The sequence below is a fragment of the Podarcis cretensis genome, assembly GCF_951804945.1.
Source record: "Podarcis cretensis genome assembly, chromosome: 15".
NCBI classification, from domain to species: Eukaryota; Metazoa; Chordata; class Lepidosauria; order Squamata; family Lacertidae; genus Podarcis; species Podarcis cretensis.
Window position 1 is genome coordinate 2,245,068 of NC_137185.1, and position 21,350 is coordinate 2,266,417.

General features: G+C 42.8%; 1 protein-coding gene and 1 long non-coding RNA gene across 5 annotated transcripts in view; both read left to right on the plus strand.

The window, feature by feature from the left end:
- The window catches only part of EFCAB5 (EF-hand calcium binding domain 5), a 45,066-nt gene extending 26,718 nt beyond the window's left edge, over positions 1-18,348 (plus strand). For all 4 annotated transcript variants that reach the window (XM_079955406.1, XM_079955404.1, XM_079955407.1 and 1 more), the window contains 11 exons: positions 490-704; positions 1,514-1,670; positions 3,579-3,868; positions 4,869-5,041; positions 6,393-6,621; positions 6,858-7,010; positions 9,522-9,628; positions 14,199-14,452; positions 15,555-15,787; positions 15,883-15,979; positions 17,500-18,348. In XM_079955406.1, coding sequence (XP_079811532.1) covers positions 490-704; positions 1,514-1,670; positions 3,579-3,868; positions 4,869-5,041; positions 6,393-6,621; positions 6,858-7,010; positions 9,522-9,628; positions 14,199-14,452; positions 15,555-15,787; positions 15,883-15,979; positions 17,500-17,726 — 2,135 coding nt within the window. In that variant the 3' untranslated portion in view covers positions 17,727-18,348. The remainder of the gene's footprint in view (positions 1-489; positions 705-1,513; positions 1,671-3,578; positions 3,869-4,868; positions 5,042-6,392; positions 6,622-6,857; positions 7,011-9,521; positions 9,629-14,198; positions 14,453-15,554; positions 15,788-15,882; positions 15,980-17,499) is intronic.
- Positions 11,492-12,773, plus strand: LOC307204352. Its single transcript, XR_013833627.1, has 3 exons — positions 11,492-11,605; positions 11,767-12,278; positions 12,695-12,773. It is a non-coding gene; the product is annotated as an uncharacterized lncRNA (long non-coding RNA).
- Positions 18,349-21,350: the final 3,002 nt, after the last annotated feature.

A 21,350-nucleotide genomic window follows, 5' to 3' on the forward strand; every position in this document is an offset into this window, starting at 1 on the left:
AAAGCATTCATGATTATCTGTGCTCACGATGACATCCAGACTGTCATACGTGATCCTGCTTTCGATATGGAACTTACAGAATTTCCAGGGTGGGCATACTGCTTCATTTCCAAACAGTGCATGTCCCATAACTTCTTGCTGAGATCCTGTAACATTTTATTCCACAAACATTCTGGTGATTTTTTTGCCTTGCTTTTTTTACACTGTGGTATGAGAGCGCCCCTCCAGATTTTGATGATGCTGTAACATTGGGGATGCATCACAGAACATCTAATAAAGCAGACTAATGTGCGGATGGTCCAGGATAAACCCACCACTAATACATTATTATTGGTCCAATGACATACTGCTGCTTACACCTGGAAAAAAAAACATTCTGGAGGGACCGTGGGCTCTTCTGCTTACTTATTTTCACTTGTTGAGCCCTGAAAACACCCACAGCTTCAAATTTGTATTGCACAGGATGTAACCTTCCCTCCTTGCTTCTAGACCTGCGCATGAATATGATAGAAATCCAGGCCCGTGGGCCCCCGTCTACCATAAGCAGCTTTGACAAGGAGTCCCTCAACCCGCCACAGTTTGTGCAGCTCATGGAGACCTTTGTTGGTGAAGAAACGACTTTGTCAAATGTGAAGAGGCTTGTGGAGTTTGTGAAGGAAGGTTACGTGCAAACCGAGAAAGAGAAGATCAGGCAGATGGAGAGAGTAAGCAGCAGCAGCATTTCCCAAAACATTTTCTCGGGTTATTGTTCAATGAAGCAGGACACAAATCACCTGTGTGGAGTCTGGCTAAAATCCATGCAGTGAAAATGACAATTGTCCTCATTATATGCATCTGGGATGCTTCTCTGGGCCTGGGAAGGGTCTGTGGTTGTTGTTTTTTTCTTTTGCAAGTACCCTTATGCAAACCCATAAGCCACTGGTGGGGATTTTGTAGCCCTCCTGATGTTGTTGTAGTCCAACTCTCATCGACCCAAACTGGCAGGCTGAATGGCTAGGGAAGGTAGGAATCAGGCATGTCTAAGGACATTTTGCCTCTTGAGGGAAAGCAGAAAATGACACACACTCTCTGAAGCCACTTGCCAAAGCTGGCCTCCATCACTACCACTGAAGGTGACAGGGGAGAAAAAAGTAGGCCAGAGAGGAACAGGTAGTGGCAGCAGCAGCAGTGGGCAACAAGTGCAGGAGGTGGCGAGTGGCACAATGCATTTCTCGGGGACCGGATCTGCAGTCCCTGCCAACTGTCCCCTATCTGCCACTTGAGGCAACTGCCTCACCGCACCTCACAGCCCTGGGGGCTGACCCTGACTGGAACTGGAGTCCAGCTACAAATTCCCCATTCCTGCCACGAGCCACATATTGTCAGAGCTCAGCACACTCCAGTCCATCTCCAAGATTTTTCAACCACCATGTTTCATGAGTTTGTTATTTATGTGTATCTGCTGAGCTTGTGCCCATGAACCACTGCAACTGGTGATGTGCGGTCCTTTTTCTTTGCCTTCTGTCTTTATCAGATCCACCAGAATTCTTTCTTGGTCCGGCAACAGCTCCTCTTGGCTGCACTCTTTGAGAAATGGGATAATGAATGCTCTGGGTTCTTGGACATGCAGGAAGTGGATGCTGTTCTGTCCACCTTTAAGGAAGGGATGGAGCAAGAGGCATTAAACAAAGGTAGGAGAAAGGCTTTCTGCTACCTTAGTTTGCTACTGAACCATCTCAGCTTGGTTCAGCTGTAGCCTTCATCTTAGTTGCAGCAGCAACGGCAAAAAGCCTTGTGGCACCTTGAAGGCTTAGTAGGGGAGCATCCCCTTAACCCAAATGAGCAGCCTTTAAGATCTGCTGAGGAGAGCATGCTTTCCACCCAGAAAATAAAAAGAGTGATGCTACTTCCAGACTGTCACTACTTTCCACACCAGATTCAGTCACATATGGGCAAATTCAGGTTGCATTAGAGTGGATCTGGAACATAGCACAATGAAGCTGCTTCAGAAAATAAAACAAAACCAGGCCTTTGCAGTTAGGAAAATGATGGGGAAAGGTACTGGAAAGTGTAGGATAAAAATTGCTTGACATTTTATCATATAACCTCCCCACAAAATTATCAGAACAAATCAATAAATAGCATCTGCTGTGATCAGTTTTAAAAATTGTGTTCGTGGTGATTTAACATAGATCCTGTTTTTTATATACAGATTTTATAACTCTTGTTTTAGGGTGGTATTCAACTAAGTTTTACTCAGAATAGACCCACTGAAATTAATGAACAAGAGTAACCTGGGTCTATCAATGTCAAAAAGTTTATTGTGAGAAAAACTTAAATGGAATAATTAGATGTGAGCTAACAACTATGGCAAATCCTGAAGCTGGAAAAAATGTTTTGCCTGCCATATGATATCAGTACTGACAGGGTCACTCAGCTGCCCTTTGCTCCAAGAGGCACAGAAACAGGATAGCTGCCCTGATCCAGCCCTTAATTCTCATTGCCCATAAAACTGACTGGGCCTTGAATATTTGAAGAAGACTTTATCTTGCTCAAATACTTTGTTTTCCTAAAAGTCCCCCATTCATCATCTTGCCCTTTAACCTCATTATACATATTGATCACAGTCATATGCCATTAACAACAGATTTCACATTTCTATTTTTTCCTCTACTGATTTTCTGTTCACTTGATATACCAAACACCTGGAAGCTTTTCTTTCCATTCCTGGGATCCCCACAATTTTTACTTGTGCATGAAATAAAAAATGGAAGCCCGGCAATTTTCCAGAGAGAACTGCATAGGCCAAAAGAGAGAATAATAAGGTTTTTCTATTTATTGTCTCTTTTTCTGCACTTCCTATTGAGAACTTTTCTTTGAAAAACAACAATTTGGAAAAACTGTACAAGAGCTCCCTCTTGTGTGCAAAAGTATATTAGCAGCAAGAAGTCATATGCGGATAAAGACAGCAAGGCACTACTAGGTCAGACCATTCAGTATTTCCTACTGACAAAGGCTTTTCGAGGTTCCAGGCAGAAAAAGGTCTTCCCCACCCTAACTTCGTAAGGTCCTTTAACTGGAAATGTGTGGACCAAACCCAGGACCTTCTGCATGAAAAGAGGGTGCTCTTATCACTGAATTATGGCTCCTTCCCAAAACATCAAGCGTGAGAAATTAAGATTCATCCCCCACCCCTGTTTTCTATAAAGTTAAATTCAAGGCTCAAGTTGTTCCCAACAAGCCGGTCAAAATAGGAGTATTAAAATCTGTAGCTATTTTTCAAAGCCTCAAAATAAGAAGTAAATGACCACACTGTGTGATCCAAGTTTGGGGGGAAGGAATGATGGCCACAAGATGTAGGTTGCCACTGTTGTAGTCACCATCCTGAACACATGGCTGAAGGGTGGGGTACACACTTTTCATAACGAAGCAAAAAACAAAGGAGAGCAAGCACCTGCCTACTGTTAAAAATTATTGGATCTGTTCCTTCTTGACATCTGAAGGGCACTGGTGTGAAGAATCGACATGGGGAAAGGTGGGCATGTGGGACTGCTTGTGGTCCTGCCTGATCCTGCCATTGTTTTTTGCTACCTGCACAGCCAAGCTGCAGCTCCCCATACCCCAGTGGCATCCCAGCGGGATTGTGAAGTTATCCCAAAAAGACTTCCAAACCTACATGGAGCTGGTTGTCTCTGAGCTCACCGGCGACGAAGACGAACTGCTGGATAACATCGTGGAGTTTCTCATGATGGCGGTGGAGCGAACCCACACAGAGCGATTGCGCGGCAGCGCGCGGAGGAAGTGGCTGCTCAAGATGGAGCACACAGCCATGACTAATGGCGGGTGCATCAAACCGGTGTATGATGTCCTATTCAAGGTTCTTTGTCGGGTGAGTGTTTCTGCCACAGTCTTTCCCTATATGGAAAGGCCAATGTGTTTTGAGGTTTTCCATTTCGGGGAAGATTAGCTGCATTGATGGAGGGCAGTTGAATCAAGGACCAAATGGTAGCAAAATGGTAGCTATCACTGGGCTTATATAACCAAATGATGGAGAGAAACAAAGAGATGCAGTCGACTTCTGGCAAAATACTGGCAGAGTGCTGGGCTAGGTAAACCTTGGTCTGAACCAGCAATGGCATTATGTACGGGGCAAACTCAGGTACTGAGACAGATTCATGCTCCTGTGATTCCTCTTAGCAGCGAAGACACATTATTGTATTCAAACAACTGGAGTTCTGTGCCCAGTTATGGGGTCAGCCGTTCTAAGAAGGATGTAGACAAAACACAAACAGAGGAGGGCAATAAAGATGGACATTTGGACAGTAAGTCTTGTGAAAAGAAGTCTGAAGGAAGTGGACTATGTTTGGCCTGGAGAAAACTGAGGTAGATTATAATAGTGCTGTTGAAATACTTGAAGAACTGTGTCACATAGAAAAGAGCACATACATATTCCCTGTTGCCCCAGAGGGCAGGACTCGATATGATTGGCTTGTTACAAGAGGTTAGGTTTTGACCTTCTTAGCAATTCTATTAAATTGTGGGATAGTCCCCAGTGTCATTCACCTGCTGACATGTTGTCAGAACCTCAACTTGCACATACAGGTTTTTAAGCACAGGTTGGATGGCCATCTGTCATGTATGATCCATTGAGATTCCTGTAGTGCAGGGGCTGAACTAGATGACCCCCAGGATCCCTTCCAACTCTGCAATTGTATGATGAATCCCACAAAAAGCAGTGGGACTTGCATGCCTATGAAATGGTTCCAAATGAATAAGCATGCAGACTTGGGGAGAAACAGAATGAGTTCCATGTAGCCATGAGGGCTAGCCAGGAGCATGGGGCATGGGTATAAAGATGACTGGCTGGGGCATCTGCCTTTCATCTGCAGGACACAGATGCCCATGGAGACACCAAGAAGATCAGTGCTTATATCGCCCTTTTGGAATATAACTTGGTTTCCCCAGAGCGAGGAGATGTTCTCCTACACTATGTAGCATGCACAGAGGATGATGCTCCATATGTCCTAAACCAATCACTTTTCATGGATATGGAAGGAGTCAGGTAAGAAAAACACCCACAAAGCTGTTTCCTTTTCTTGGGTGATCATTTGCTTCTGAAGTAAAATTAGGCTTAAGTGTGGGAAAGTGTAGGTGATTATATTTCTGTGTTTAGCATAGCATGCATTTTTGGTTCTGCATTTTAACATGTAGGATCTCTAATTGAAAGTTAGGAAACAATCACAAATTCTTTAAGAGACAAATAGCAGCACCTATTGTCAGAACAGAGGGTTGCATAACAGAAACAGCATTAACCCTCTGTAGGCAAGAGGAAAGTGTCTCATTGCGCTTTATACTGTGAGTATAGAAACATCACCTCTTGAGAACAGAAAAGATACCAGAGAGCAAAAAAACTCCTCCCTCCCAAGTCTCCCTCAAAAATCATAAATGATAAAGTGGAGCAAAATTATTTAATGCCAATTGTGAGTCATCCTTAGGGACAGGGGCTGGTTCACATTCAAAGGTTTGGAGTTTGGCCTGGAGAAAACTGAGGTAGATTATAATAGTGCTGTTGAAATACTTGAAGAACTGCATCACATAGAAAAGAGCAGATACATACCTACCTAGTTTGGAGTTTCCAAAGCAACACAAGACCTGAAATGCAGCCATGGTTTGAAATGTGCACTTCTCTGCATTTTGCAATGAAAGTGTGAAACATGTATATATATACCTGTACTATGGTAAAGTGTGCATAAAAATGCATATATTAGTAAAAGTAACATACACAATGCACTATATTAGGGGAAATTGATTGCAAACTTGTACATATTAGGCAACATTGGATACAAACATGTGTATACTAGGAGATGAGTTTTCATGAGGCCTTTTTTATATTAAAAAATTGCAAACTGATGTGGAAGTGTGGAGAACTGAATTTAAGACTGGGGGAAAAAATAGAAATGGAGAGAAACCAAAACTGACAAATCAACCTATCCCATGTTCTCATGCAAAATACACAAGAAATCAACCTGGGGGTCAAGGTAGACGCGTTCAACCATGCTGGGTAAACTTCCCAGAAGAAGAAGAACTACAAACAGAAACAAGATTCATTTTCATCTCGAGGTTAAGCAAGGGACTCAAGCAAGAGTAAGGAAGTGCCACAGCAGCAAAATGAAGGTGTAAATTTACTCTTCATTACGTGGGAAATATGAAGGCAATGGATTTTGCACTCTCAGTGATGGGTTTCTTATGACCTCTTCTGACGAGACCCATTTCCCCTAACAAATTGCTCTTTCCTGAGATGAGAATGTTGGGAGTGTTCCTGTCCATGCCTGCTGCTATGATGTTTTCTACCTAGGCACTTGACTCCTGGAAGCTTCTCCTCTTCCTCTTTTCTGTTCACTTTTTTCTCTTAGCTTTGCAGCAGCACTAGACGACAAGCCAATCCATGTCCCCAGAGTTCAGCTGCATGGAAACATCCACTTCTGGAACCAGGATCGCCCCGTGGAAGAGAGGAAGGGCTCCTTCTTGGTGCTGCCGCTTGAGGATATCCGAAGAAGAGTCTTTGGTGTTCTTGGTATGGACACTCTCCAGGACAAGAACGAGAAAACCATTTTTGTGCCCCACGAAATCCGTTTCTATCAGGTGAGGGCAGCAGGGAGGCTGCAAGGGGATTTAAAGGGACAGCCACAGCCACTGCGGGAGGGCCTGGCTGGATTCTGTGGACATTGTTCGTTCCACTGGAGTATGTGATTGCAGTGGCGTTGCCTATAGGATTCCTCTGCTTCAAAAGCCCCTTTGATATGCTTAGTTTGATAACGTTCCTGCTTTAAAATTTTACATTGTTTTCAAACAAATTGTCACATGTGTTCATCCTCTAGGGGATTGCAAACACGTTCAGCATAGCCTACCACCACATCCGCACCAAGGAAAGTATCATGCAGGTCATCATCACAGCTCTGGGATGGCTCTTCACCCGTGTGTCGCACCTTCAAACCATCACTACATACTTCATGGAGCCTGGCGAGGACAGGGTAATATGCTAGCAATTGCAAAGAGGACTGAGATAAAGTATGTGGAGCACTTAGGAAAAGCACAAAAAGGGGGTGGGACTTTTCTATTCATATTTTTTTCCCAGTCTTTTTCTTTTAGGAAAATAGGGAGCTGCTTCATCCTGATTCAGACCATTGGTCCATCTATCTCAGCATTAACTACACTGACTGGCAGCGGCTCTCCAGGGCTTGAGACATTCCCAGGTCTATGTGGAGATGCTGGAAATTATAACTGGGACCTTCTCCAGGGAAACAGATGCTTCATCACTAAGTTACAGCCCTTCCTGAACCGTTTTTTAAACAAATGGTACAATCTCAACCTTACCCCTATACACCACCAGAGGGCTGTGGTGGGCTCTGGTGCCTCTAACAATTACTTGACAGGCAGCCATTTAGCAGATAAAATCCACACCCACCCCAGGTCCTGTGGCATTGATCTTCACATTAGGAAAAAGCTTCACCTGCTAAATTTCTGCCTGTGCTGTATTAGGCATACGAAGCCTTCCAAGTCTGTTCCACACCCTGTCTCTACATGTTTATCACCTCGGGTCTTCTCTTCAGCATACAGAATATCCAAGGTGGTAGACTTCCCAAGAACAGAGACCAAGAAAACAAATCAGAAAGTAAACGTCATCTTTCCCATTCTGTGGCTTTTAAAAATGCAGGGTACGTCACTGTGGTGCCACACTGGATGTAGATTACACCATCAGCACCAGCTTCTTATCTCATGGGTGGAGTTGGGTTTAATACAGTGAACTGCAGACTGGGGTTGTTAATTGGTTATACTCCCATCTGTTGCTAGACTCCAAGGTTCCTGACAAGAGGAACTTCATCTTGACTACAGGTAGGTAGCCATGTTGGTCTGCCATAGTCGAAACAAAATAAAAAAATTCCTTCCAGTAGCACCTTAGAGAGCAACTAAGTTTGTTATTGGTATGAGCTTTCGTGTGCATGCAGACTTCTTCAGATATCATCTTGACTGTTGTTGCTCCTCTTTGCATTATGAAATGCAGCTTGGAGTCATGCAATATACACTTCTCCTGAAAACTTTTAAATAAAAGTCTTGAAAAGAAGTACAAGAAACATCTCCATTGTGTCTGATGGTCCTACCAAAGGCTTTGTGCAAAAAAAAACAAACCAATGTAAAGTTGATGCAAAGGTCTTCTGTGGTTAGTCCTTAGGCTATCAGCAGGTGGAGCTGATGCATTACTTAACTCTTCTTCAAGGGACTGAAGATTAAATTCTTACTATGCAAGAGGCATCCTTTGATATCAAGATGGTATCACGCTTTTGGCAGCAACCTGGTGCCCTCCAGATATTCTAGACTACAACTTCTATCACGCCCAGCCTCCGGGGTTTGTAGTAGCCACATATCCCAAAGACAAGCTGAGCCCAAAAGAACCCCTTCATTGATAGTATCCAAGGCTGGCATAAGGGCTCAGCATTTTGGAACACTTAGCAAATGCTCTCACAACTTAGCAGGTGGTGAGCCTTTGGCCATTCTCACTTAAGCAATGTGTGCTGTAGCATGTTAGACTAGAACCTGTGGCCCTGGCTTCCGTGAGAGGCAGTTTATTGTTCTTCCACCCCAGTTTCAGTGAAACATTTTCTTATGAACAAACTAAATCTGGTTCTGCTCTGTTCAAACACTAGCATTCAGTTAGCATTTAAACACAAACCTACCCAGTTTGCACTTTTTGAAACAATGCAAAACCGAAAAGCAGCCATCATTTGAAATTCTCACTCCTCTTAATTTTGCAATGCAGCTTTCCAGCTAAGTGATGTGTACAAGAATGAATATGCAAACTGTACATAAAAATGTCTATATTAATGAAAATAGCATACACAAATGCATTATATTAGGGGGGGATGCTTTGCAAAAACGAGTACATTAAGCAAAATCGCATAGAAAATATGTGTATTAGGATAAATTTGTATTTACCATATTTTTCAGTGTATAGGATGCCCAAATGTTTAAGATGCCCCCTATTTTTAGGACTCCAATTTAAGAAAATAGAGGGAAGATTTCCCCGTGTATAAGATGACCCACAGTTTTTCACTTTTTTTTAAATTAAAAATCCTAGTCATATACATGGAGAAGTATGGTAAATACTGATGAATTTTCATAAACTCTTTTTTAAATGCAAGCTGATGTGGAAATGTAGAGAACTGAAGATGGGGAAAATGAGAAACTGAGAGAAACCAAAATCGACAGACTCCCTTACCCCTATTTGTATGTATGCAGAAAGCTCCAGGTTCCACCCCTGGCATTTCTGCTTGGGACCCTGGAGAGCTGCTGCCAATCAGAGTGCACAGTACTGGGCTAGGTGAGCAAACAGTCTGACCTGGCAAAGTTAGCTTCATATGATTCACTGGCCAATAATCTGTTTTGTCCCTCATAATTTTTTAGTCTTTCTCCCCTCCCAAATATTTACACATCTATTCTTGAGGTGTTTCCCACCTGGCAAGCTCTTTGCACTTTCTCTTTTCAAGATGCATGACTATACCTTGCGTAAAGTAATGACTGCAGATCAGAATGAGCCGCTGGAGGTCCATCTCCCTCCAGGTCCTGTGGTCAGAAGAAGAGATAACATATTCAGGTGAGCTTTATTATCATCATTATTTTAAATGTATTGGTCCCTTTTTTTTGCCATGGCAGCTCAAAATGATTTACAATATAAAGGGCCTAATTATATGTTACATTAATGATGTGATTAGCCACCATGTGGTGGGTTCTTCAAATGTTTCCAGCCACACAGAGGCACATGTATGATTGCCTCATGAATGCAGCACACATGGAAGTGTAAGCATTCCCTCCCCAGCCACTCTATTTTGCCTGCCTTGCTGTGAGGTGAGGTGCAGCCAGGATGTAAGAGAAAACAAGGTTCAGGCGCCAGACTCTGGGAAGCACAAAACTCTGAAGGAACAAGCTGAAACTGAGCCCTTTTGTATAGTAATAGCAGCAGGTGCAGCCTGATGGTTGGCACCACCAGAGCTGCAAAATGTAGCCTTTTCCCAGCAGTTTCCTACTGCGACGAAGAAGGGGAGGCTCAGGTCGTCTAGGGTCTTCCGCAGTGGAAACCTCTGAATCAGAAGATGGCAGTACCACATCCTTGATTTGTGCTGGGGAGGGGACACTGGCCCCACATATTCTTCTGGTAGCAGCACCTCTGGGCCTGGCCCTGTACTCCCTTCCCTTTCAGCTCCAGAGTCCCCACCTCTAACTTCTGGTCCCTGATAACATTGGTGAAAAGCACAGTATACGTTTTGTTTGGAGAATCTGGATTGTTGTCTGCTTATTGTTAACGGAAAAATCCGAGGGCTCCCTTGGACAAAAACAAAGACACCAACCAGGATAACTTGGAGCAAAATAGCAGCCTGTAGGCTTGGCCTTTATTGAATACTGTCGCAACAGGACTCCCACCCACAACAAGATTAAGCAAAATGGAAGCCCAGAACAAAAGAAGACCCAACTTTTATTAGTTACTAATCCCCCAAACTACACCCCTAAGACTACATCACAACTACATCACAGAAAGGAGCGTTTGAGGGAGGAGTTGTGGTGGTAACCTGAGTATCTTGTCACCTGGCTGGTTCCTCCTTTCCCCCCTCCCCATGAGTACTTTCCAGGTGACAAAGGGGAGCTGGCAGTTTCCTGCCTCCAGAGGGAAGAGCTGATCATTGTCCAGTCTGTGCTGAATCCACTCCCATATGCAAGTTCTTTGTGATCTTGATGGTCTTCTGTCTAGGACCATCAGGATTGGCATAGCAACTGGGCAGGGCCACCTGTGTATGTGTTGGTATGCTCAAGGGATTATGGCTGGCCTGTATCAAACCTTCCCCATTTTGTAGTCCTTCCTTCATGGAGTAAAATAAAAGTGGAACAGTGCAGATCCGATGTATGGTTGATTTTTTATGAATTTATAACAGAAGCGTAGCATATGTAGTGTGTGAGAGTGTGTGTGTGTGAAGTTTGTACAAACTGAATGATTGGGGGAGGTTCCTGCGACATTATAAACATACTGGTTGCAATCTGGGTGCCAAAGCATGCTTGAGGCCCTTGTTGTGGGTGTTGTCAGATGAAACTGTATGAACATGGGGCTCTGTCTCCATTTGATTACTGGTTTGAGGGAAATTGTGCTTCTTTGTCCATGGCTCCCCCACTGGTTACCGTGCCAAAAATCAGCCCATTTCATGGCACTCGCTTCCACATCCTGGGCTTAGTATTTGGGGTTGCTGTTGGGTTGCATGGACTTCAATAGTCTCCTTTGGAGTAATGAAGTTGTGGTTTGGCAGCTAAGAACACTTGCCTGGCTTTCTCGAGAGGCAACATACTCATCTTCCAAAGTAAACCACATTGTTACTTCAGTTCTTATCAAATACTCTTAGCCACAACTCCACAGGCTTATCTGTTCAATGCAGCTTTCCAAAGGGGTTGAACTTAGCCAAATAGTTGTCTGCATGCCTTTGGAGTCCCCTGCTTTTTGTTAAATTCTACAAAGGAAATTGTTCTTATCTTGCAGCCTAGTGCAGCTGGCCAAGTCTCACTGCAGATTGTACCATGGTGGGAGACAGTGGTGCAGCGTGGGGGGTGCAGGGGGGCCCGGCCGCACCGGGCGCAACAGCTGGGGGGGTCGCTCGCACTCGCAGCGCTAAAATCCACGGGTTAGGGGGCGCAAATTACTTGCCTTGCCCCGGATGCTGACAACCCACGCTACGCCACTGGTGGGAGAGGAAGTTACAGTGGGTACTCTAGGGCTATGTACACATCACCATACAGCAATGTCACCCCCCCCCCATTTGGATTGAAGCTGGTTTGGTGAAAAACACATCAAAATGCAGTATTTCATTAAACATGTGACATGTCTCTCCCATATTGGTCTCTACAGCCACACTACACTCCTCCATTGTCTCCTGAGACAAACTGATGCCAACAATATGTATTGTGGCTAACTTTGTGTGTGTATGCCACTTCCTGAAACAGCACATTGGATTCAGAGGAAACAGGAGCATGAACACATCCCAAGAGTGCTCATCTGCCATCCTTGCTAGATCACAAGGCAGAAAGTACCATACAACAAGCTTTGTATGCTCAACATTTACTTTAGGTTTGTGTCAAACAGCTTCTACAACAGCAGGTTGGCTGGAGCAAAGGATATTGTAGAGCTGGGAAATGTTCAGAAAACGGCAACCAAAATGATCAAGGGGGTTGGAGCAACTACCCTATGAGCAAAGATTGCAACGGTAATGGTTGTAGGGGATTACTTGTGCGTAAATGGCTTTCAGATTAGTTAGATCGCTAGACCAACCATGCTCAGGCTGGCAGCTCGTCCTCCGTGACCTGTTAGTCACTTGCAGAATCCGTCAGTGGGCGTCTCTTGAACCTTTTCCAGCATAAAAGCTGTTTGACGCCAAGTCTCCTCCTACTTTCCCTGCGTGGAACTCGTCTGCGCAAGTAAGGGGAAGGCAGGGGCGTGCCAGGGCTCTCTCCACTGGTTTCTAGTGAAGGGTCTCTGAGACCTGCCTCCAATTCCTCCAACTCCCCCTCTTCTCTACTGATGTTACGCTGAATTCCTTCCCCCCTGCTGGTTCCCTCTCCAGCATCGCTCTGGAGCCCTGCCTCCGCCTCTTGCTCCGATGTCAGTTCCCTGACAGCAACATTTGAGACTTTTTAATTTAGAAAAAAGATGAGTGAAAGGGGGACATGATAAACGTGTATAAAATTATGCATGGTGGGAAGAAAGTTTTTGTCCCTCAAAGTCCAGGACCTCAGATAAGTACAGATATATAGGTTTGGATGAGAGTTAAGATTGGATAAAGTAAAAGTGGATGGTTATTTGGTGAAAGAAAGAATGGAAAATTATAGTATAATAAGATAAGATATATATCTCTGGGACGCAGGTGGCGCTGTGGGTTAAAGCCTCAGCGCCTAGGACTTGCCGATCGAAAGGTCGGCGGTTAGAATCCCTGCGGCGGGGTGCGCTCCCGCTGCTCGGTCCCAGCGCCTGCCAACCTAGCAGTTCGAAAGCACCTCCGGGTGCAAGTAGATAAATAGGGACCGCTTACCAGCGGGAAGGTAAACGGCGTTTCCGTGTGCGGCTCTGGCTCGCCAGAGCAGCGATGTCACGCTGGCCACGTGACCCGGAAGTGTCTCCGGACAGCGCTGGCCCCTGGCCTCTTAAGTGAGATGGGCGCACAACCCCAGAGTCTGTCAAGACTGGCCCGTACGGGCAGGGGTACCTTTACCTTTACCTAAGATAAGATACAAGGATAAAAATAAGATGAAGGATTTGTTGAAATATTTATATGAATTAGAATATAAAGAGGGGAATTATAGTATGCTAAGATAAATTATTGGGATTAAAACAAAGATGGAAGGATTTGCTGGAATATCTAATTGAATTAGAATACAAAAATGGGAGGCGTGAGGAAGTCAAGGAAATAAGTGAATGTAAGTAAGTGAGTTAAAGGTTTGATTTGTTTTTTTATTTTTTTTCCTCTTATCTTTTTTCAGTTTTTTGATGATGTGTATTGTTTTTTTCTTTTTTCTTCATTTTTGATTGTTCTCTTTTTATTTCTTATTATTCTTTTTTTTTCTGTAACCTTTAAAATCTTAATAAATAATTATTATTTTTTTTAAAAAAAACAAAGTCCAGGACCTCAGTCGGGTCACCCAATGAACCTGCTTGTTGGGGAAGTAACGCAGGAGTGATTTTTATCCCTCTCATAATACTAGAAACCACTGGGGGCATCAAATGAAGCTTAAGCTTCTAAGATTTAGGACAGACAAAATAAAGTATTTATTCACACTGTGGAATTTGCTTTGAGATGTAATGACTGTCACTAACTTTGATGGCTTAAAAGAAGATTAGACAAATTAATGGAGGATAAGGCTATCCTTGGCTACTAGCCACAGTGGCTATGTTCTGCCTCCTGTGTCAGAGGCAAGATACCAGCTTTCATAAATCACAAGTGTGGACTGGGCTGTTACACTCGAGTTCAGTATCTGTTTGGTCACTGAGAGCAAAGGATGTTGGACTACGTGGGCCTTTGGCCTGATCCAGCAATGCTCTTCTTATGTCCTCATGGCTTCATATAGCAATTGATGCAGGAGCAGACACAATGATGTAGAGTCTGTGATATTATCATTGGTCATCTCTTTTGTTTTAGAGATTACCTGTTCAAGTGCATAGACTGTTCAGTGGTGGTTACCACGTTTGTGTTTGAAGAACATCGTATCGCAGTTCCTCTGAGGAATCAGATGGGCCAGGCCATTGCAGTGTTTGACCTCAACCTTGGAAGCCGCCAAAAGCTACCAACCTGTGAGCACAGAGACCTGCAGAAGATGCTGAGGACAATACAGGCTGCCGTTTGTGAGATCCTGAAAGAGGATTCTGGAGAGAAAGATCCGTTCTACGTCTTGGGTATTGTGCACCTTAGATAGCAGAAAAATTCTACTGGTGCTGGTGGTAGTCAGCAAGGGTCAAGATTGTCTCCAGAGCATATTCAAAGAAAATGGGAGCAGGGACAGGAAGTCGGACAGACTTGGCTATATTGCTGGTTGAAACTGTGGGGTTAAGATTATTGGAATAAAACTTCCAGCACCACCAGTAACAAAATTTGCTTTAGTTAATTTCTAAAAAGAGAGGTAGGGCTACCAGAAAATTTCATCCTCTGAGACCTGGAAGTCCTATTTGCTAATTTCAGATGCATGGAGACAAGCTGTGGTTTCTTAATGGTGAGGAAAATGTACTATGCACATGCTTAGGACCCTAGTTTTTTGTTTTTTTTAACTTTACAACATCTTAACCCAAAGATTCTGGAGCTGATAAATGGAATCAAGCCTTGAAACATGTTTTACAATCTCAAAGCAAGAGTGTGCAACTGTAGAGCTGTTTTAATTTTGCATCAGGGTACTGTATCCATTGTGAGCCAACAAGTTAAAAACGGCAAGTCTGTGGACAGTGCAAGTGTGTTCTTCTTATATATATTCCAAGCAGAATTTAAAGTAACATAAAATGATTCAAAGTTCCTATAGGAATGGTTCCCTAGGTACTCAGAGCATCTATGTAGATTGGCAGTTTGCGCTGGAGATGCTTCGCTTTCCCCCCCAGGGTATGGTCTGAAGTCATATAAGGCCACAATCTAAACAGATCTGTGCCTCTACACAGCTCAGTGGTATAGTGTCTGCTTTGCATGCAGAAAATCCCAGGTTTAATCCCCAACAGTATCTCCAGGTAGGGCGAGAGAAACTTGGGACAGCTGTTGCCAGTAAGTGCAGAAAACACTGAGCTAAATTATACCAATGGTCCAACTTGGTATAAAGCAGCTCCCAGTGTTTCTATAGCCTTAAACGGGGTGTAGCCAGGATTTTTGTTAGGAGGGGCAGGCCTTTTGTTGGGGGGGGGGGCAGAACCTCAGTTAGCTATGTATTTCTATTGATTTTTATTGATGGGGGGGGCAGCTACCCCTCCCTGCCCCCTTTACTTAAAGGCTAATTATTCAAATGTTGGCTTGTCATTCCAGAGGCAGAGTATGTGGGGGACTGGAGGCGTGGGGGAGTCCTCTTCTACCGATTCATGCTGCAGGAGTTACAGAATTGCATCTGGAATCTCGACCCTTTCTCTTCCTTCAGTGAAATAAGGTGCTTTGAGAAGCCACCCAGCCTAGTGCATACAATACTTAAGTGTGCACTGCTGATTTTGTACCCCCAGTGGGCTGGTACGCAGGAGGTTGAGGACTGGAATTGTTGCATAGAGGTGAGAATCCTGAAAAAGCATGAAGCCCAGATTTCCCAGCTACTCTTCATGTTTTTCTCATAAACCTTCTAACATTTATGTTACTTGCACTACAGAAAATTGATGGAGAACTTATTGAAAACATTTGCTACTTTGATCCAACTGCTGCCTATGTGGAGGTACGACCAGAGACTCTGTACAATTGCCTCCATGGTAAGTGTATTATATTTTACATAATTGTGGAACTGCCTGATGGGATTGACATAAGAACTCTGCTGGATGAAGTCAAAGGTCTATATAGTCCAACATCCGATTTCCCACCCTGGGCAAAAGGACACCTATAGGACATCTACAAACAGGACATGGGGATCATAGTTCTCTCCCACTGCTGTTCAGTATAGGGTTGCCTTATTTCAAAAAGTGAACATCAAAAATTGTTGAGCTAAAAAAAAATTGTGATAATCAACACTGCCGACATGGGCTGCCGTACATCTGGATATTCCCGAACATTTCAGCATTTTCTGTCTGGATGCTGTTTACGAGGACAATACCAGCTATGTCCAGGAAATTCTGGACAAATGGCAAGCCTATGACAGTAGAGAGCACTGCCATCATGACTAGTTTCCAATGGTAGTCTTATCTTCCATGAGTTTGAAAACTATCAAAGTTAATGGCTGTAGTGACCTCATCTTGTAGCAGTTAATTCTGTAAGCTAGCTGTGCCTAGTTGGGACAACAGAGTAGCAAAAAAAAAACAGAAGGGAAACTATGTGCAGGCTGCACAGAACAGAAAGGGAAACTTAAAACTTAATTCCTAGTTCACACAAAAGCCACTGTATACTGTATTCATGGCTCTCTGTATTCAAGGCTTGCTCTTCCCTGGTACAATTGAGATGGGTATATACACTGTATTTCCAAAGCACATTTGAAGCATATTTCCTCCCTCAAAGAATTCTGAGCATCATAGTTTACCCCTCACGGGGTTCCCAGCAACCCTTACCAATCTACAGTGCCCATAATTCTTTGAGGGGATTGGATGTGCTTCAAATGTGCTTTAAAATTATGCTTTGGATTCAGATTTCATTCTACCTTTTGTTCATACAGCTTTGTTCTGAACTTAAAATGTGACTGAAAACATTCACTATATTTTCGATTTAAGAACCAAAGCCATGCTTTTCTCCCATTCTGGCTTTTCCACCTGCTGGTGGGCATACCGACTCAAGTCATGATGCAGCTGTAAATTAGGAGTGCCATAGCTTGCAAACTCTAACCACTTTTAAGGAAAACTCATTTTGAGACTGCATCCCAACTATACAGACCTTAATGCATAATGCTGTTAGCAACCATAATCCATGCGAGAGCCCCAACCAACAACTCAACAATCCACCATAATGTTCATTCCTGGTAGTTGTTGATGAGAAACTCACTAAATGGGATCTAAATGTTCGTACACAAGGTTTTGTGCATGCACCAGCAAGTCCCAGGAATCATTCCTTCCCACAAGGTCCTGAAGAGCAGAACTGGAAGGAGCGCATGAGGTCACAGTCAAAAGTGGAAATCAGTCAAGTGAAGCATCAAGGTCATAAAGCTATGGGTACACCAATGATTAATTTTAGTGAGGATTTGCACAAAGGGATAGCACATGACACCAGACATATTTGCTGAATCGTGCAATGGTAGACCTGGAATATGTAAGCCAACTAGCATGTTGTGATTTTTTTTAATTTCAATTAGGTGCACACAGAAAAGCTGTGTGGAAGTTTCGCTCAGCTCCAATTGAGTATCTCTACAACTGGGTGAACACCTGCCTATCATTAATAGAGCTGGCAAAGAAACTTCAGCATCGTCAGAGCATGGCAACATCATCTACAGCTCTCATCACTCCCACCCTGTCTCGGTCGCTTAGGTCATCTCAGATTTCGGCAAACACAAACTACACTTTTGCCATTCCTTTAGTTTAAAATTGTTTTGTGATTTAAAAAAAAAAGCATTTAGAGAATTTTTAAAACCCCCTTTTATTCATAGTTGGTGCTTGTCGAGTGTGTCCATGTGCTTTTGGATGTGAAATTACCAGTACACTTCTTTGTCAAGCTAGATAAGAGCCTTAAAAATGTTCAGAGGTAAATGTTCTGATGCAATAGGTGGAATAAAGTGACCTTCAGGGGCCAGGTGGATTGCTCCCAACTTCCATTTAATTCTGACAGCAGAAGGGGGGATTAGAGGGAAGGGAAATTACAGCTTGTACCTCTTTCAAGTTTACACAATTCACCAATGATTAAAAAGAGCAGCAGGCAGAAGGAGAAAAGAGCTTCAAAATTAAATTGTGTATTTAGCAAAGCTCTTCTTTCTGAAGTGGCTTTTTAGAAGTCATTTTAAGCTTGACATGATGAAGGGACAGTTTGTGTTTCACTTGTTCCCAAGGGGAAGCACACCTACGCTCTCATTTTAAGGCAACTAAGAGCTTTTCCATTGGCTAGAGCCTGAGGTGACAACACTTTTCAGTGTTCTGATGCAAGATTCCATCTTTGCAATAATTTATCTTTCAGCAGAATCTTTTTTTAATAAAATTTGGGGAAATTAAAAGTTTTCTCTCCGTTCTTTAGCCGACAAAAAACAATGGCATATCTACCTAATATTCTGTAATTTGAGATTATAGGTTGCTTTTAACGTTGCCTGATAAATTGATTACAGTGTTATTACAATTTGTGATTCCTCTGATTATCTGATGCTTGAACAACAGCAAGTGAATATCTGCAGGGGGCCAGGGGGGGGGGGTGACATTTCAAGCACTTTGCAATGATGTTCCTGGGAACAGTGTCCTTAGCAAAATATTGATACCAAAAGGTCTTTGTCAGCTCAGAATTCGTTCACCAGCAATTCTGCACTAATACAAATAGCTTTTTCTAATAAAAAAAGAGGGTTGGAGATGTTTGTATATGTCTACATGATGCATCTTTAAAGGTTAAGCAACAGATGAGACTATGGACTACCTGAAAGGCACATCAATGCACATACAAATGAATTTGTATACCGGAATGGACAGTGTTGTGTTGGTCCTGGGTTCAGGTTCTTGTTTCGTTGTAAACCTCACTGTGAGGTCAAAAACTAGGCAGAGTATTAGGCATATTAGGCATGGAACCCATAAATCTTAAAATCAATTACTCATGTTTCAATAAATTTTCATAAGGTAAAAGCAGTATTTGTGAAGCAAGAAGCATATTATCTTTGTTGTCAGATGAAACAAAAGTTTGTTGGCAAAACCGAAAGCTTGCCACTCCTGTGGACATTTTGGTTCATCCTAATAAAGGTATTGCCCAACTGTAGATTTTAGAAATTTTGAAGTACATAATAATAATATCAAACATTTAAGCTTGCTCACATTCTTTGCATCATTACAAGAATGGGTGTTCTAAATTAATAAACAACAATGCACACTTTATCTTGTATAGACTTTTCCCCCCCATGATAAACAGGGTTTTTAAATAATAATAATAAAGCACCCTTATTCTTGTGCACATTTCCTCATGGCAAGCATTGTTGTTTTAACACTACTAATAATGCCACCAGGCTTATGTTAGCAGTTAGGAAAATATCCTTTTGTAATAATAATAATAATAATAATTTATTATTTATACCCCGCCCATCTGGCTGAGTTTCCCCAGCCACTCTGGGCGGCTCCCAATCAGTGTTAAAAACAGTACAGCATTACATATTAAAAACTTCCCTGAACAGGGCTGCCTTAAGATGTCTTCTGAATGTAATGTTTAGTGGAATGTTTGAGCTAATTTTTGAATGGTTTTTATTGAATTGTTATATGGGTATTGATTTATTGTATTTCTATACTGCTTTCCATTCAAATGTTTCTCAAAGCGGCTTACAAACAGTAAAGAACAACAATATATTTGAACATCACAAGTACAGCATAATTCATAAAATATAATTAGAAAATTAGTAAAACAATTACAATCTACAAAACACTATTAGCAAACCAGCAACTAAAAAGAAATGAAATATCACAATTACAACTTTTCTTCTAGAACAAAATGTGCCAATATTGCATACGCTTGAGTACCCCTAGGGGGGGAAAGCACTGCTATGAAGCAATATTAACAAAATAGCTAAAAAAATAAGTTCATACAGACACATACATACACTTCCCCCTGCCGCCCAATGACACATAACCTTTCACACTATTCAGTCCCTGAAAAAGCACATACACCAAACAGGGGAGTCCTGATCTAACAGAAATGTAAAATACTTTTAATTTACTAGTCACTGAATTAAGCCCATGTCCTGTCCTTCTGACAAGTGATGTTCAGGGCAGTCGCCAAGAGTACAAGCAAATCCAAATGCAACCGTCTCCATGTCCTTGGGCTTGATGGCCTGGGTCTGCACTGAAGGGTATGTATAGCTTTTGCAAGCCGCTTCGATATCTTTTATGAATATCGGTATAGAAATGTTCTCATAAATAACCTTGATCATAAATATTTTCCTCATGACATAAGGGCTGCTTTCATAATGGTAACAATAGTAACAACAACAGGAACTCCCTTGTGGCAAAGCCCCCATTAAGGTCCTGTAGAGGGCTCATTCTTCTAAATAAAAAGATAATGTTTTCTAAAATGATGATGTTGGGGCAAAGCTGCCTGAGCACGTGCAGAGTGCCTTTGTTTTGTGTGTTTCCATGCCGCCATGTCCTCACTAAACTGAGGGGGCAGAATTTTAGGGAATTTTAAGCTTGACATTATAAAAGACCTAGTAATATTCATACTAATACAGTATGTAAATCTGGGACTGCGGAAGCACCACTTTAGCTAATGGGGCCTCCTGCTGCCGTCGCGCCGCCGGAACACGATTTCTGTTCTCATCCTGAAGCAAAGTTCTTAACCCGAGGTACTATTTCTGGGTTAGCGGAGTCTGTAACCCAAAACGTATGTAACCCGAGGTACCACTGTCCAGTATAGGGTGCCCACATTCTGCATGGACTGGTTGCATGGCAACATGTGCAAATGGCTTTAGATACCTATTAGGTCCATAAATTACCATATATATAGCATATATTCAACACAAAAAACAGCGACAATTTGTTGTTGACAAAGGACAGCTGGACATATACAGGGCCCCATTCCCTTCAGTAGCTTAGGGCCTCATCAAACCTAAATTCGGCCCTGGGCTTCTGTCACAGCGTCCCTTTGCACAAGAAGCCACATGACCCAGAAAACTGTCTGTGGACAAACACCGGCCCCCTTGGCCTGAAAGCAAGATGAGCGCCACAAGCCCATAGTCACCTTTGACTGGACTCAATCGTCCAGGGGTCCTTTACCTTTTACCAGAAAAATACAATATTAATGAAGAGAAGCAGAAGCGGTAGTAATATTTTTTTTTAGAAAGGTGGGGAAAATATTGATCAAGAGCACTGGCATATCCGGGGGGGGCAGCTGCCCCCACTAGATCAAGTAAAACAAAAGAAATACTTAACTAACGGACCAATCATGTCGGTTCTACCCCCCTAATAAAAGTCCTGCCCCCCCACAAAAATCCTGACTAACCCCATGCCCAGATCTGTGACATTGCCCATGACCAAG